The following is a 17,683-nucleotide window of genomic DNA, read 5'->3' as shown; positions in this document are numbered from 1 at the left end:
TAAATGAGGATTAGTGAACATATTACTCAGGTAATATACAAAAGAAATGAAAATAAAAATATTCTATATTCACTAAAAATCTGTTTAGAGTGTGCTGATCATTCGAACCATTAGAATTAAATGTTGCTTCTGTGTTTTTCAAACTTTCTACCTAACAGCAAGTTATACATTTTATTTTCTACTTTATTTTGTACTTTTATTTATTTAAAAAATTTCTGGTTACAACCCTTCATGTTGATTTCATAAGTCACTAATGGGTCATTAAAATTCTTCCCTTTAAATAGAGCAAAGAGAAATTTCCAGAATTTCTAGAATTCTGGAAAGAGAATTTTCTTGAGATTGCAGATTTGCGTGTGTCCTCAGGTGATTATGAGGGCTGTTTTCCCCTGTTGTCCTTTCCTCACACTCATGCTTCCTCTCCTAGTGTGTCTGGTTGGCATGATCATGTGCTATCTAGGCATTTCTTTCACTGATAGAAGGAAAACTGCAGGGTAAAAAAAAAAAAAAAAAAAAAAAAAAAAAAAATCTTAGCCACAGAGCTGCCAGAAAGTAAAGAATCTTTTTGTGGCAGCAAACACACTTTCCAGATGTAGGACAATCTATGTTTGGGCTGACCAAATATTCTGAATGTGTCTTATTAAACTGCCCACGTCATAAACACAAGGCAGGCCAACCCACTACATTTCCCTAAGACTTTTCTTTTCTATAAATTCATAATGGCTCAGAAATTGAATTCAAATCTTATAGCTCAGGAAAGATACAGGTTTCTTAAGGAAACTCCTTAATGAGTACCTGAATATGGAATCCCAGCAGCAAACAGAAAATCCCCCTGGATGAAGCTGTTTCTTCACCCTACCCCATCAGCCTTGAAAGCATAGAACATATAAAGAAGAAGAAAAAATTCACTCACAATTCCATCATCTAGAGGCAATCACTGTTTATATCTTTCTATGGGTCATTTTTACTCTATTTTTATGTAGTTTTAACAAGCTTATAAACAATTTAGGTCATTTTTTAAGTTTAAGATTTTAAAAGTATTATTTCATTATATGGTAAAAAAAAAATAATGCTGTATTTCATTGTGTGGATTTCATTCACCTAACTAATTTACTCATGTTGGATATGTAAGTGGTTTATAGTTTTTCTACTGTTATAAATAATCTGATGCCCGTCTTTGTACATGAAAAGCTTTTCTGAATTTGTAATATTTCCTTAGGATAAATTCTCAGATGTGGAATCATTGAGTAGAAGATAGTTGAACCATATTATCAGATTTCCCCAGCAGCATCTGAGAGGGCCAGCTTTTCTGTTCTCTGCAGTCTGAGTAATGGAAGCCTCATTGTGACAGAGGCACAGACACTGGGTGCTCCCAGCAAACCAGAGACTTTGTGAGCCACACAAAAAACAGATGCTGGAATGTCCTTAAAATTCCCTTTGCCCTTGAATAGACATATGTAGTCACGAATTGGGGAAACATTTCCTCTGAAAAAAACCTTGTCTGTGAATACTTATTTTTTAGGGGATGGGTGTGGTACAATTTAAATGATGATTTCAGTCTCATTTGTAGTTTTATTGGTTTGGACTCTGTGTTCCATTGGGCTCATTATAAATAAAATGCTTATTAATTTATTCCTGTGTTTTTAGCAACAGAAAATTTGAATTAAGTTCACATGGTTGTACACAGGGTTTCACTAAAATAGTGCTTTTTATTTTGTATTTTTATGTACATTTTACAAATAACTTCTTAGCCTTCCTTCTCCAGTTCTGATATTTCTTATTAAATTGACACCTCTGCATCCTTGGAAATTATTTCCAATCGGAATTGATTGTACACATTAAATATTTAGTCATGGTGTTGAGATTGGGCAGAGGCTTCTGATAAATTTGGCTTTTCCTTCTTTGATATAGATTATTCTTCATTCTATGCACAAATACCAACCGCGAGTGCACGTCATCCGTAAAGACTGTGGAGACGATCTTTCTCCCATCAAGCCTGTTCCATCTGGAGAGGGAGTAAAGGCATTCTCCTTTCCAGAAACTGTTTTCACAACCGTCACTGCCTATCAGAATCAGCAGGTATTGTTCTCAGAATTGGAATCTTTGTAGACTTTTCATTTCAGGTGAAGAGAGAAAGTTAGCTATCCTTCTCACTCTAAATGTTATGAATTATCATAAAGCATTTGCCATATATGACATTCAAAGTGTATATGTATGAATAACAGTTCTTTATCCATGATTTTCCAAGTAAGTCTGCTCTAATGTTGACTTCTTTAGACAAACCACGTCTTGTGACCGGCAGTGTAGGTTTACTTTCCATTTTGAGCTATTGAATTATGATATCATAATTAAAATTAGAATGTATTTTTATTGCCTAAAAAATAGACATGTAGAATATTAAAAATGAATTGTATAAGAGAGCATGGGACTTGATAGCTCACTTTATTTTTAAAATATATTCTAAAAATAGTTCAGAAACATTTATCCTGTATAGTCATTTTGGTACATATACAAAAGGGCTATTTCTTTCAAGATATGCTTTAATTGTGATAGAAGATGATAAACTTGCTTATAGTCTGAGAGATCAGCAATGGTAGAATACTCATTTCACAAAGTTAGAAATAGTTTGAGAAGTGAAATATTTCCTTTCTATATGGGTAAATGTATATATTTCTCTAAGGCTATGTTTATGTGTGTCAGGTAGATAATTGAATCAGAGGCAATATGTAATCCATGCTGGAATTCCAGCTGGTTTTCATAAGAAATATCCATGTAATATAAGCCAATGTGGCCTGTGGTAGATTTTTTTTTTTTTTTAATTTCAGTGGTCAGCAGAATTGTTTTAGGTCTCCATTTCTCTTTACATTTATATACATTTCAATTACAAATTTAAGGCTTTTAAATCTCTCTGTTGTGGTTTCTGTTGTTTTAAAGCTTCTTAGAAGATTTGGATCCTATCCCATGTGTTCTTTGGGCTGAGAGGCTCAATAGCTCTTATCCGTATGGAGACATCAGTCTCACAACCGAAGCTGTCCTGTCATCTCACACTCATGTTGCCACTCTTTTAGAAGCTTTTAGGAAGGAACATGAAATGTAATTTTTAAAAGATCCATAGATAATATATTTGTTATCTATGCTAATAGATATAATTTATTATCTATGCTAATAGATATAATATAGGACCATGCTAATAATATAATTTATTTATTATCTATGCTAATAGATATAATATAGGACCATGCTAATCTTCTCTGTATTGTTTCAATTTTAGTATATGTGCTGCTGAAGCAAACATATTTAATATAGCATATTTAATGTATTATATATAACATGTAATATGTTTAGTATATAATTATAATGTATTTATAATTTTAATCTATTTAATATAATAAATATATAAGGTATATATACGTTATATATAAATATATTTATAATGTATATAATTATAAATAAATGTATTTATAATTTTAATATATTAAATATATATTTATATATAATATATAATACATTATATATTAAAATTATAAATATCAATATAAATATATAAATAGTATAATATACTGTACAATAATATATTATATAATATACTAAATATATAATATATAATTATAATATACTTAATATATTATAATTATATTTAGTATATTATATGAGATATAATTATATATTTAATATATTAAAATATATTAGGGACAGAAAACGATTTTTTGGGAGAAAAAGTAATACATGAGAAAATAGCAGAGGTATTTAGTATTCTTTTAACAATCTCAATTCATCGTCTCTTTCTCTCTTCCTCTCTTTTTGTCTCTCTCTTACACACAAATTAACTGTGCTGTTTGCATATTTTCTTCCACCCTCTGTGGTACAGTAAGTGCAATGCAGTCAGCTTTTGGCACATGTTGTGATTAACACAAATTAGTGAACATTGAGAAGTTGATTAAGATGATGGACAGATTAGAGGAGAAATTGATAATGATAACATGCAATGACATTTACTTTTTAGTTTCCTGGCTACTATTTTTAAGAACTTATCGGAACGTTGTAAGCAGATTAGTGGTTAATAGCAAGAGCTCTGCAGCCTGTGGTCCTGGCTTACTTAAGCTTCATTTTAAAATAAAACACAAAACTGAGATAATAGCTATACATAAGTTGCTCTAGTAATTAAATGAGTAGTATGCCGAAAACTTAGCACAGTGTATATTTTATGCACTCAATACATATGTTAGTAATAAAAATGATGATAGTAGCAATTGTGTTATGTCTCTGTTTTAACAAGGCACCATTATATAAATCTGTACTTTTTAAAAAACAATATTTTAAATGAACATTTACATTGCTTAATGTTTTTAAACATTATTAAAATAAACAGAAAATTGAGCTATATTGATCTGTAAAGAAGAATTCCTTCAATGGCAGAGTGGCAGACATGATGACTTAATTAGCAAACCCTTTCATTATATCATTTATAATGTAGTTTTATCCACATACTAAGATAACATCATATGGAACACATATGTCTTAAGTGTTGCGTGGCTGACTGGAGGGCGTGCACAAGCAATGTAGGGGGACTGCAGATGACTTTTATTTAACAGTTTTTGTCCTTAGCCAAGATGGTGCAATTAGAAGTATGTTCATTAACTTTGTAGAGTTCATTAAGCCCAGGAATTTAGAAGCCAAAACATGATGTGTCTCTTAGAAAATAGGCTGTAAATTCCTCTGGGCAAAGTAGAGATCTGGTAATAAGCAGATGGGATGGTATTTATTAGTGTCAAGTTCAGGATGGCATAACTAAAAAAACTATTAATGGAGATGATTAAACCATTTGTAAAAAATTTCCCCCTAAATCTTGGTGTCTTAGTGGGCAAAAAGTTGGTTATGAGTCAACAAATTAGAATTCTTGTTAAAACTAAAACATCATATATAGGAACCATTTCACTACCTATACATATTTCATAGTATGTTGTGTACCTCCATATAACACAGTACAATTTATTTTGAAAGAAAGTTAAAGTGAAAGCACCATTTATTTTTACTCCATTTAGTATGAGATTTGATGTCATTAGAACCTTCAAGTAGTGGTTACCTCTGGTTAGACATTCACTGTAGTGCTCTGACCAGGTTAGGACTCCACAGATAAAAGAATAAAACTTTCAGATAAAAGCCACAAAGAATATTAAAGGAGAAACAAAGAAAAATACAGATACAGAAAATTAAAGGAATGTGTACATTATTACCTAATTTTAAAGAAGAGAAAGCTGTGTAGGAGCTTAACAACATTTAAATGGCTGTTAAATAGAAGTTGGATACGAGGTATTCCTCATTACCTTTATTGAGAGAGAAACAGGATTAAACCACATCTCAGAGTTAAAGGGAAGAACTTCAGTTCAGAGAGAATTGTCAATTACAGGGCAAGTTACCAACAGATGATTCAGAATCTCCTTTTCCAGAAATATTAAAAAACAAAACTAACTTATATCTATTAATGCAGATTGAAAAGGAGTGAAGTATCTTTTTTAGAGCAGATGAATGTTCTAGATGATATCTGAAATTTTCCTTAGCTTTACTGCTAGGATATTAAAATACTTGGGGAATAAAAGAGGTGTATACAATAGAGTCCTCTAACAGTTAATTTTTGACTCATTGTAGTTTTGCAACCAAGTAAAAATCTTGCTTGACATTTATGTAAGATTTGATAATTTTTTTTCCTACTCTGCAGATTACTCGCCTGAAGATAGATAGGAATCCATTTGCTAAAGGCTTCCGAGACTCTGGGCGCAACAGGTGGGTCTTAGTGAAGACCATTCTGGTTATGATAAATATATTTGATATTTTATTATGAATTTTCTATTACAAAGTAAATGGCTAAATTTACTAATACGATATCGAAATCATTTCTGATGAGGACCATTGTGCTTCGGAGATAACTTATTTTTGTAGTGTAATGGTGTGACCTACCCTAAGGTGAAAGTTCATGTGCGCTGCTGAGCTGAAAATGGAAGCTCTCAGGATGTACACTGCATGCTGTTTTTGAAGGAGCCTTGAAGAAACCTGCCCTTACAGGCACAGAGGCTTCAGTATCCTAATTAAATATCCTCTCTGCCTCTACTATTGGTTTAAAATTTCTTTAGTGATGATGCAACTATCTATTGATATTGTCTGTGGAGTATGATATGGTCTTTCGTTAAGTCATATTTCCAGCTGGAATATGAAACTACTCTCCATTGCCAAGAGAGCTGATGTTCTTTAGTTTCCAAATTTGTCTTGGCTCTGCTGACAGCCACACACTTGTTTATTTTTTCTGTTTCATGTTTTGTGGTGTTTGTACTAAGTGGTAGAGCCACAATAATGAATTCTACTCTTACTTTTATCAAAAAGCAGATCACCTACTCTATGTGCCAAAGGGTTTTTGAATTTATTGATATGACTCTACTCCAATATAGTTCAGTACAACATTTTCTAAAGTAACTGTTAGTAAGTAGTAATAGAGAGTAATAATAGACTACAGTTCTGCAAATGCCTTTTCAGAGTAAGGCTTCTACTTAAATGTTTTTAAAAGCAGCTTGTTTTTAAAAAGAAGTATTTGAAAAATCTTTATGACTTTACTCCTGAAATTATTCTAATACTCCTTGAAAATCCCCAATTATTTTAGAGACAGTTCCATTTGAAATTTTAGAGGGAAAACAATCCAGATTCTTAGTTCTTTCAGTTGATTAATTGGACAAGATGGGTGACAGAGACCTTTTCTCAGAATACACTCAAGTGCTTGCAGAGATGTGATGTCATTTTTATATGCAGTGGCATCATTGAAACACCATGCAACATGAGGACTGAAATGCAGCTAAAATGCACTGAGAGTAGAGTAGCCTTCAACTTAGTGCAGGTAGATCAGGAAGACTAATAGCAGGGCTTCCCTCTGAAATTTTCACTCTGTAGGAAAGTTTGCAGATATTCCTATCACATGAAAGTTGTCTGCTGTATTGAAATTATTTTGTTTTTTAAATGTGTGTTTCAATGTAGAGAAAAAAATTGCTTGTCTTTTGTTTTGTTAGCTCCTGGTTAACCTTGTTTTTCAGAGATGTTTCTGAAAATTAAAATGCAAATTGAACCATCATTTAATAACTGGAGATGGCCACTTAGTGAGGTGACTGAAGAGAATCTTTGGGATGACTCCTCTTCTACCTTGGCAAATGCTCTGATGGAATTATTTTGTGATTTTTGTTATAGCAGAATAGTATTTGTCCATTTAAGAGTCTTCTATTACTTTCAGTTTTTTTTCTTAACCAGAAAAAGAATTTATTAAAACACTGAAATTCCAAGAGAGAAATATTCAGGCTTGAAGAATATGCAACTAGCAACTATATCCAAGCTATCAATTGCTCTAGCAAAGACTTCACTGCTACTGACTCAGGGGTCACATGCTTGTATATAGTCCATTTTTGAAGGGATAAATTTAAAATATTTTTAAAATACTTTATATTTTGAACAGGTAATAGTGAATGAACCTCTACAAGAAGTGAGATGATAGATGCATATGACAAGTTTTCAGGAAGAATTCTAGATATTCAGCATAATGAAAATACATTTGGATACTTAAATTTGGTCAGTGAAAAAGACAGTGGTGTTGTTGAATATAAAATACTAGGCCTATTGTTTGATATGGTGAGTTCAAAAAGCTAGCTTTGATATGGATTTTTCTATCCTTTTGGCTGTTTCAGGAGTATGTAAGCCTGACATCCATGGTGCTTGTTACTATTTCTTCCCTGACTATAAAACTTTAAAAATTTTGGAGGAACATACAGAAGACAGTGAATTATGTTTTAATGCTTTTAAGATTTTGTTAAAATTTAAAATTTTTATTTTGTTACAAGTGTTTAAACAATATTATAGTACATGAAAAGCACATTGAGCCTATATATGGCTTTCTTGCTAGTGAAATAAAGTTTCAACTTTTTTCCTTGCTGAAACTCTCTTGCTTATTATAGACAAGCTATTTACTAATACTTCTCACTTTGGAATGCTAAATATCTATAAATCATTATTCCTCTATTTAAAAATCTGATTGTAACATTTTCCGTTGACAAATGCAAAAGACACATTTGGAGAAGAGATAATTCAGTCACCTGAATTACATAAGTGAACATTTCTAACTTGTGTATTAGTTTCCTTTAAAAAAGACCAAGTTATATGTAAGACTTGGTGGAGGGCACGGTTGTTTGGAGAGCATGGGCATGAAGGGGCATGATTTTTTAATTATATTAGTAGAGGAGTAAGGCTATGAGAAAAAGTTTAACATATTTCTTTATTACCCCTGGTTCTATTGTGCTGTTGTTAGTGTTTTTTTAAAACAAATTCTATTTTTATTTCCCCGACCCTGTACATGAAATATACAAATTGACCAGGACAAGAAATAAACATAGACTTGTGATTGTTTAAACTTTATAAAACAATTTGCCTTAATTAAAAATTATCCTTTTCTGGCTATTTATGGCTCCACAGCCTATTTTACAGGAATCAGTAGCTTCGGCCCTTAAAAGCTCTCCTGCAAGACATTTGCTATGTGAGAGAGAATTTATGTGCTGAGAATAGTTTCATTCTTCAGTTAGGCCTTAGGTTTGACCCTATAAAATTTTTTACTCAGGAAGGTACAAAAATTTCTTCTCTTTAAATACTTCAGGAAAAACATAACCATTTTACTAAATAAACTTGGCCATTTGATAGCATAAATTAGGGCGATGATAAAATGTGGAAATTGTTCAAAGGCATCTTGTATAAATTATCACCTTGGCTGCACTCCTGCAGGAGGTGCCTTTTATCTTTTCTTTAACTAGGCAGGAAAGGTCTCCATTACTGGAGAAAATGAAGGCTTTTTAAAAAATGTCCAGATTCAGCTAATAAATATTTTATAACTGTTTCCTGCAAAATATCTAAAATCCTTTCTGGAACTTGTAGTGTGAAACAGCAGCCTCAGGAAAAATATCGATTACTCCAAATCAGATCACTTGCGGATATGTCGCCTTCACAGCATCTCTTTAAAGCTTAGGGTTATATATTTGTGATTCATCAATAACTTCTCCCTAAGAATTTAGTTTATGGATTCGTATTTGAATCATAATAAAGTTTACACTGCTAAAGCAAATAATGCAGTAAGATACATCTCTGTAGTCGGTTTCTAAGTCCAGTGGTTGCTTGTTAATTATCTTAGTAAACTTCCCTCAAGACTGCTCTATAATCACTTTAGTATTTTTAATATTTAAAACTACAATTACTCAAACTCATCTATGTGGTAATAAGAAGCTGTTTTATATTAAGCTGTGTCTTAACATTCTTTTGCATTTAAAATAGTTGTATTTCTAGAAAGTCACAAAATTCAGTATTGGTATAAACTGAATAGAGGATGATCAGCTAACAGGACCCAGAGTTCATTAGTCCAGGGTTAAACACACCCACAGGCAACATGGGGTTTGGAACTGACCACGTCTGCCAAACTGCCCAGAAATCAATACACTAGTACAGAAAATACTATCAAGTGGCATGAACTTGGATTTGGCTTGTAGTTTGGCCACAGATATGATGACTGGTTTGGAAAAAAAATCTCTTAGAATGAAACAATGTTAGGATTAATAAGGGTTTCAGACCTTTTGTAATCTCATCCTCTCTTTGTGAGAAACTGAAGTCCAGGGAGATTAGCAAATTTACTTAAGGTCAGACAATGAGTTTTAGTGAGTTGCAGTGCCAGTGCAGTCTTTCTGACCCCAATCTAGTATCCGTACCACTAAATAATTCTCTCTCTGTGGCACATTGATTACATCAGAAGCCAGATTCTGTTCTCTCTCAGGGTAGGCCAGGTAGAGCAGGTGCAGTTCCCCTCTGTGCTCCGCTCTTTTATTTGGCAATCCTGCACTATCCCCTCTGGGGCTGCAGGCATCTCTTTGAAGTGCTCTCAGAGCTGCACCCCCAGAGCCTGTGACTTAAGAGATGAGTCAGGCTTATGTGCAGCCTCATGAGGTGTGTTTGTGCATACAAGCCTGTGCATGTATACACACCAACCCTCCACACATGCATAGCTACATCATTCTGTCACTAAGATGGGGTAGGCATATTCCTCCAGAGTGAGTACAGAAATCAATTAACAGAGACTATACCCTGAACACTCTAAGGAAGTAAATTCTGTGTGTGAAGCCTTGGAACAGATGGACAAGTAGTGTAAGAGTTTTATCGGCACAAATCACTTACCTCTGGTGTTTAGAGAGCTTTCACCATATTGTGTATGTGGTGTGACTCTCTGGGGTGGATTCCTCTAGTCTTAATTTGCAGGTTATGACTTGGGGTGCAGGGACTCCAGAGGTGGTAGCACCTTGAGTCAAACTATTAAAGGAGATGTCTATTATTGGACATCCCAGGAAGCAAGTATTTTCTACAGTGGAGCTACAGGTTTCATGAAAAGTGTAATGTTATCTAGATCAACAAATTACTTACGGCTGAGGTGGTTGAAGGAAGAGTGATGAGGTCTCAGATGAGGCTGTCTTGAGAATGATTTAGTTGAGTGAATGGCCTCATTCCCAGAACCCAGAGGACTTAGTCACTTGAATACAGAGGGGAAGTCTCTGAATCATTCATGGTAGGAGACGGTTGATATATGTATTTAGAGTAGTTGCCCTTGTTTTAAAATATACATATGTCATGTAAATAGTCTATATGAAACTTATCCTGTCTCTTTAAGTATCCATTCATTAAGTGTATTTCAGGGTTTTAAAATAATTTGTGATTTAATAGTAACTCTATATACTAGATAGCCCTGTGAGGTCACCTTCCTGCTCTCCTTCCACACACTGCAGGGAGAGGCCAGTGCCGTTTCTTCATGGCCCTCCTGTTACTGGTGGGAGCCCAGCCTGGCTACAATGGGTGTGGTAGAGATTGTGCTCCTGAGAGAGAAGTCAATCTTCTTTGGATGAGTGCTTCCCTGAGCTGGCTGCTGAGGCACCAAATGATGGGCAGTAATGCCTCTTAGAAAAGAGCTGATTTTCTAGGAATGTGCTTTTGTGGCAATGCCTTCCTCACTTAGAGGGAGAAGTAACAGGACAAGGAGAGAGGGTGTGTTCCAGATCACAGCAGAGCCTTGGACTCACAGCAGCCAGGATGGACTCTCTTCATCTCAGCTCCTTAGCCCAAGGGAACAGCTTTTCACCCCTCAGGTCAGCTGAGTTTTCCTGAGAACATTAACAGGCATCTTGGGTGGGTGATTTCAGTTCTCTCCTGCTGCTAGTAACAGAATGTTGTTAGCGCATTGCTGAAGCATTTCTTCTTGCCAGTGGCAAGCTCCTAACCGGACAACGTGGGGGTACTGTCAATACCAGTGTTGTTTTGAGATGCTTGCTGCTGGTAAAAGCTCCAAATGCTCTTAACTAGACTTCTTTTGTCCACCCCTATCCTGACCCTTTCCATTTAGAATGGGTTTGGAAGCCTTGGTGGAATCATATGCATTCTGGCGACCATCACTACGGACTCTGACCTTTGAAGATATCCCTGGAATTCCCAAGCAAGGTAACTCACAAAGTCTCCTGGGTCATATATACAGCCTATTCCTGCCTAGAAACTCAGGCACTAAAAGTGTACAAGTCATTATTTATACTTACAATAATGACCTCATCACCAACATTGTCCTACAGATTCCATCTGTCTTCTGCATGGTATGGGGATGGATCAGGAAAAAATGGCTCTTATGGTCACAGATTAAATCTTAGACGTCTTAGGCTGTTTATATATTTCATGACCTTTACCTCATCCTTAAATCTCGTATTAAAATTAGAGGTGCTCTGATGCCAGGTCCTCTTCACAAGAAATTGTTGATAGTGCCCCCAGTCCACCCTTTCTTCACATCTTGTTTGTTTTCTTTCTTCAGCAGAATTGCCTCTGGGCAGGGTTCTCCTGTTGGGTTAATGATGAGAAGGTCAGGCACATTCAGGCAGACCCTCCTGGGCTCATCTCTGAATATTTCTCAGCAGCCCAGGGCTGATTTCTCCTCAGAGGGAACTGCATGGAAAGCGATGTTGCTTCCTTTCTGGTCTGCTCCATAGGTAACACTCTCAGCTCACTCCTATATTCAGGCTTTTTACCACCATCCTGCCCAGATTCCAGTGAGAATTTACTATTCTGGGTTTCAGATAATTATCATTGGTTGGATTGGGCTTTTGTATTATTTTGAGACACTATATAAAACACCATCAATAGAGCAATGAAGGTTTTACAACCTGTCCAGCCCTTTGGAATTCTCCTCTCCCCTTAAGTTCTGTCAAGTTTGCAAACAGCAATCTGCCAGCAGATCCAGAGGGGGCACCATCACTGCCATTGGTTGGACACAGGGTTAACTACCCTCTCTAAGTTTCACAGGACTGTTGATTTGTTGGACCTCTGCTCTTGTGTTAGCATGTGATTCAACAACTTGTTTTCTAATTGGAAATGAGATTTTTCAACCAGATAATTCCTTGAAAGCTGAGACCATCTCCTTTTCATCTCTGTAGCATTCCTCCAACCCTTGCCTTGTAACAAGCTGTGTCTAGCTCATATTTGCAAAATTGAAAGGAAAGGATGACTGTGGAGTCATTCTTTACATTTCAACTTCTTTTGTAGGCAATGCAAGTTCCTCCACCTTGCTCCAAGGTACTGGGAATGGCGTTCCTGCCACTCACCCTCACCTTTTGTCTGGCTCCTCTTGCTCCTCTCCTGCCTTCCATCTGGGGCCCAACACCAGCCAGCTGTGTAGTCTGGCCCCTGCTGACTATTCTGCCTGTGCCCGCTCAGGCCTCACCCTCAACCGATACAGCACGTCTTTGGCAGAGACCTACAACAGGCTCACCAACCAGGCTGGTGAGACCTTCGCCCCGCCCAGGACTCCCTCCTATGTGGGCGTGAGCAGCAGCACCTCCGTGAACATGTCCATGGGTGGCACTGACGGGGACACCTTCAGTTGCCCACAGACCAGCTTATCCATGCAGATTTCGGGAATGTCCCCCCAGCTCCAGTATATCATGCCATCACCCTCCAGCAACGCCTTTGCCACTAACCAGACCCATCAGGGTTCCTATAATACTTTTAGATTACACAGCCCCTGTGCACTATATGGATATAACTTCTCCACATCCCCCAAACTGGCTGCCAGTCCTGAGAAAATTGTTTCTTCCCAAGGAAGTTTCTTGGGGTCCTCACCGAGTGGGACCATGACGGATCGGCAGATGTTGCCCCCTGTGGAAGGAGTGCACCTGCTTAGCAGTGGGGGTCAGCAGAGTTTCTTTGACTCTAGGACCCTAGGAAGCTTAACTCTGTCATCATCTCAAGTATCTGCACATATGGTCTGATGAAGCCTTTAAGTTAAATGACATTTGGATCTGTCTAACGTATTTTCTTTTTCTTTTTTAAAAGCTATGTGGAAAAAAACTCTCTGTGGTTTATAAAATGTACATATAATAGAAAAAGAAAGCTCACTGGGTTTTTTGACTTTATCATGGTGAGAGTGTAATTATCTATGGTATATATGTATGCTGTATATACATAGCACATGGAGTATCACAGCCCCTATTGTTCCCCTGCTTCATCCAGTTGCACAGAGTATTGGCATGCGTGTAGTATGTTTAAGCAAAGTTCTCAGACTCTTTTAAAAACAAGGTGGTAAACTTAAAACTTGGCAATGATACTATCCAGATGAACACTTATAACTTAATTTATCAGAAAAATGCTCTAAACGGTTTCATACTTGATGTGTTGATAACCAGCAGTAACCAGCATGTAGAGTCTTGTGATTTCTGTTATTCTTGGGCACGGTGTAAGAATTTAAATACAAAAGCAAGTTGAAGTCTTAGTGTTAGTTCTGAGGTATTTAATCATGAAGGATCAGCTTTTTCATTCCTGCTTATTATTTACCACAGATACCATATGACCTTTGGTCTATAAAAAAATCATAACCCATAATAATTGTTATTTTCTTAAGGAAGGTAAAGGAGAGGCTTGTGATTTTTTTTTACACTTTCCATTGGGCACATAAGAGGTTCTTATTCATCTGTAGAGAACAAATTTCCAGTATTTTCGATTTCTTGCTTATTTTAGTTATCAAATAGACCGTTAAAGAATGTTCTATAAACATTTTTAAATTCCAATTTTCACCAGGGGAGGAATATGTGATATGAGTGGAATGGCAAAAGGAAAATAAATCCACCTCAGATTCATTGGTTCCAATGAGAAATGTCTGTCTTTTAAATCAAGAGTAATACTATTGTTAACTATACCTTATGTTTTTGTATCGTTTGTTTTTAAATTTAGAATATTTTTTCCATCTTGCTCTAAGCTTCCTGACCCATAGTATATAAGTAAAAAAATGCATTTATGCTACTTATTTATATCTTGTAATTCCTACACATTGAACCCTTTTCCCCTTTATGTCTGCCTGAGTCTTTCCCAAAACAGATAGTTCCTAGGCCTGTCTGGTGTTAAATAACGCGGTGAGGAATTTCAGTGGGTTATCTCCAGCAATCTGTCTTTTGGGAGCTATAGTGCAAAGGCCAAAGCCCATTACTATAAAGACCCTCTTGGAGGACTAAGAAGGAAGATACTAATTATGATAAAGGAACTATAAAACTTTTAACCTCAACAGAATTTGTAACGTCAGAACTGGAGAAATTAAAATCAGTATTAAATTTTTTAATTCCTAAAATAATATATGCATGATTGAAGAGTTAAAAACAAGTAACTTTGAGAGCACAGTGTGAGATAAATAAAAAAGGCTAAGAATACATGATGAGGCACATTCCCCTTCTGAGGAGAAAGTAAAATAACATGTCTGTGCATTGACCCATTCATTACATTTCATGTATCTTAAGCAAAAGAGCATGATTTCCTCTCACTGCTAAAAAGAGTTGCTTTAACTCATTCCTGGATTTGGTGGGGAAAGGGTACAACTCCTGATTTGCTGTTTCACTTTGAAACAACACAATTTGTTAGATACTTAGGGAGATATACTGTTGAATTTGCACAGGATGTGACTCTGTTTATACATATTAACAAATTTCCTTTTGGATTCCTTAACAGTTCATCAAATTAGTATTAAATTTTTTAATTTAAAACTAGCATAAAGGGACATGAAATATTTGTAGTAGGTGGATCTATGTAAGATGTTTGGGTATGGCATTAATAGCTTGACAAAGATCTGGGGAAAGGGGTTAAGAATGAGTCCATCTCAGCCATAGTGCTTGGTGTATAATTCAAGAACAGAGAGTTTTCCATCTTGAAAAAACATGGAAAGTAATGCTCTATACCCTTATGTATTAACAAGAGCATTTTCCTTCTTGCTGATGATAATTTCAGATGATACCACAATATGAGTATAATTTTTTATTAATCTTTTTTCTGGTAAAATTTTAGCAATATTGTACAAATGCTTTTTTTAGGTTTTACTGTAAATATTAATCACCATGTCACTTCAGAGACTAGCCTTTTATTGCTGAATTAAATGATATGCATACATTGATAATTATATATCTGTATTTTATTAAAAAGTACTTAAAATTATATTAAAGTGTGTTATTAAAACCTTTTATGATTTTGGAGGGTAATCATTTTAATGTCTAAAAATATTGTTCCAAGAATAAGCACACACATGGCATACCCAGAACACAAATTCTGTACCTCTCAAATACATGGAAGAAAGAAATGGGCCTGCTGTTCATGTTTCATGTGTTAAATATGATTTCTTGGTGTGTTGACCATGTCATTGAAGGTGAAGGCCCTGACAAATGTTGAACACGTGAAAATTTGAATGTGAGAGGAAAGGGATGGGGTGGTGTGTTTTGTTTTGGGTCCAGGGGAGAAAGGCAAGGTTACAAGAATGAGTGGCTTGCACCACTGACTAGTGATGACAGATTACTTCTGTGCCCCTTGACTAGTAAACATTCCAAGGGACATTGTGATGGGGTGAGGTTGCTGCTATCAAGACCAGTCACATTTTGAAAATTAACACTTGCTTCCTTACAAGCTGCCTTCCAGAGGTCAACAGCTTTTCACAAGTGAGGCACCCAGTTGCTGACCCTTGATTTCTGGAATGTAGGGGGTCAGGAATCCTTGGTGGCCCCCAGAGAAGGTTGGGGCACAGTGTAACCTATATAAGGAAGGATCATACTCACTCTTTACATCCATTAGCAAAATTTTGAGGAAAAAGAACCTCACTTTTAAAATGTAAATAGCTCTTCATCACCCCTCCAGACTTAATCCTACCAGTAACTCACACCTTAGTGTGAAATTAATAAACAGCAGCTTTGGAGATAGCTGGAGGTTTGACTTAGAGGAAAAAGTAATTTTTGTAGCAGGACAATTCTGGGAGGATTTGTATGGGAAGGAGAAGGTGCAAGAAGAGAGATCCCTAACTAAACTCTGCAGTGTCCCATGAAGTCCTGGTGCAGAGCATTAAAAATAATCATTTCATAAACTTCTTTCAGGAACCTTGGTAGAGGTGGTGGATGCTGCCCTGATGCTGTCTCATTAGAGAGGTTTGTAAAGAATCCTTTGTTGCAAAGTGTAACACAGTGTTATTTCCTCATGAGAAATTTATTGGCTTATCTACATGAAGGTTTTTCTAAGCTTTCCCTTAAGAACTAATTGTATTAAATTATTACCATGTTGTGTTTTAATCTCATTGTTCATCCTTTATAAAAAGAAATGCTCAGATAAGTTGAGAGTAAGTTTAAATATGTGAGCAGTTAAGTACTCATACATGATTACAGCATTCTAGGAGCTCAAACCTTAAAAATTATCAGTGCTAGAAATCGACAAATATATTCAAGTATACAAACATTCAACAGATATATAAACTTAGTATCCCTCTACATGCTGATAAATTTTCAAATAATGTGCTTTCTTTTCGTTGAACTTTGGTATGATGAGAATAACATTTCCTTGGGAATTAGAGAACTTAGTTTCAGACTATGGATTTCTCAATCATGATTTTGGGTAAAAAAAATTAGCTGCTTTATGTCTCAGTTTTGGTATGTGTGAAAGGAATGGCTGAGATGATAATTGTTACTATTCCTTTTAGTTTCCAATTCATATGGTCCTATTATATAAATATTTAGCTTAATATTGGGAAACTAGTTTTATAAAACTATTATATCTTTTGGAATATATTCTGTTTATTTTTGGATATATATATACTGTATCTGTGGCTTTACAAAGAATATAACACTATCAGTATTATTTACAATTTGTTGAATTATGTGAAATTTATCCTTTAAATGGAACTGTGCTTTAGTTTTATAGGATAAATTTTAGTATTTTAATGTTAGAAGGAAGCTATACTTAGTAACGTATTTGCTACTTTATAGTGAATAGTAAAAGACATTAATAAAATTTCCTTTTCGTGATGCTCTTAATTGCATGGCATTAAATTATTTTGTTTTGAAATAAGTATGGCAGTCTATTATAATATATGGAGATCATTCCAAGTCCATTCAAAATACATTTAAATCCTCAAGAAAACGCTTGTGTCTTTTTGAATAATTTTATTCCTACTGAGACTCAGATACAATAATATAAGGCAGTTTATTACTCTGCAATTCACTGAGTTTATACAAGGCTGAATCAACACACACATCCTATGTCCATATTTTTAAATCATATTAATTACATCACTAGAATTACTTAATAAAAA

The 17,683-nt window shown here is 35.3% G+C and overlaps 1 protein-coding gene and 1 pseudogene across 2 annotated transcripts in view; one reads left to right on the top strand and one right to left on the bottom strand.

Annotated features, from left to right (window-relative positions):
• The window catches only part of TBX18 (T-box transcription factor 18), a 30,179-nt gene extending 14,601 nt beyond the window's left edge, over positions 1-15,578 (top strand). For both annotated transcript variants that reach the window (XM_054492541.2, XM_063666375.1), the window contains exons 5-8: positions 1,909-2,076; positions 5,714-5,778; positions 11,444-11,538; positions 12,625-15,578. In XM_054492541.2, the coding sequence (XP_054348516.1) occupies positions 1,909-2,076; positions 5,714-5,778; positions 11,444-11,538; positions 12,625-13,349 (1,053 nt within the window). In that variant the 3' untranslated portion in view covers positions 13,350-15,578. The remainder of the gene's footprint in view (positions 1-1,908; positions 2,077-5,713; positions 5,779-11,443; positions 11,539-12,624) is intronic.
• On the bottom strand, positions 3,192-3,290 carry LOC129039735 (U6 spliceosomal RNA; annotated as a pseudogene).
• Positions 15,579-17,683: the final 2,105 nt, after the last annotated feature.

This window comes from Pongo pygmaeus, chromosome 5 (genome assembly GCF_028885625.2).
Source record: "Pongo pygmaeus isolate AG05252 chromosome 5, NHGRI_mPonPyg2-v2.0_pri, whole genome shotgun sequence".
In the NCBI taxonomy this organism is placed as follows: domain Eukaryota; kingdom Metazoa; phylum Chordata; class Mammalia; order Primates; family Hominidae; genus Pongo; species Pongo pygmaeus.
The sequence above is the reverse complement of the archived record's forward strand: the minus strand, read 5'-3'. Positions and strand labels throughout refer to the sequence as shown.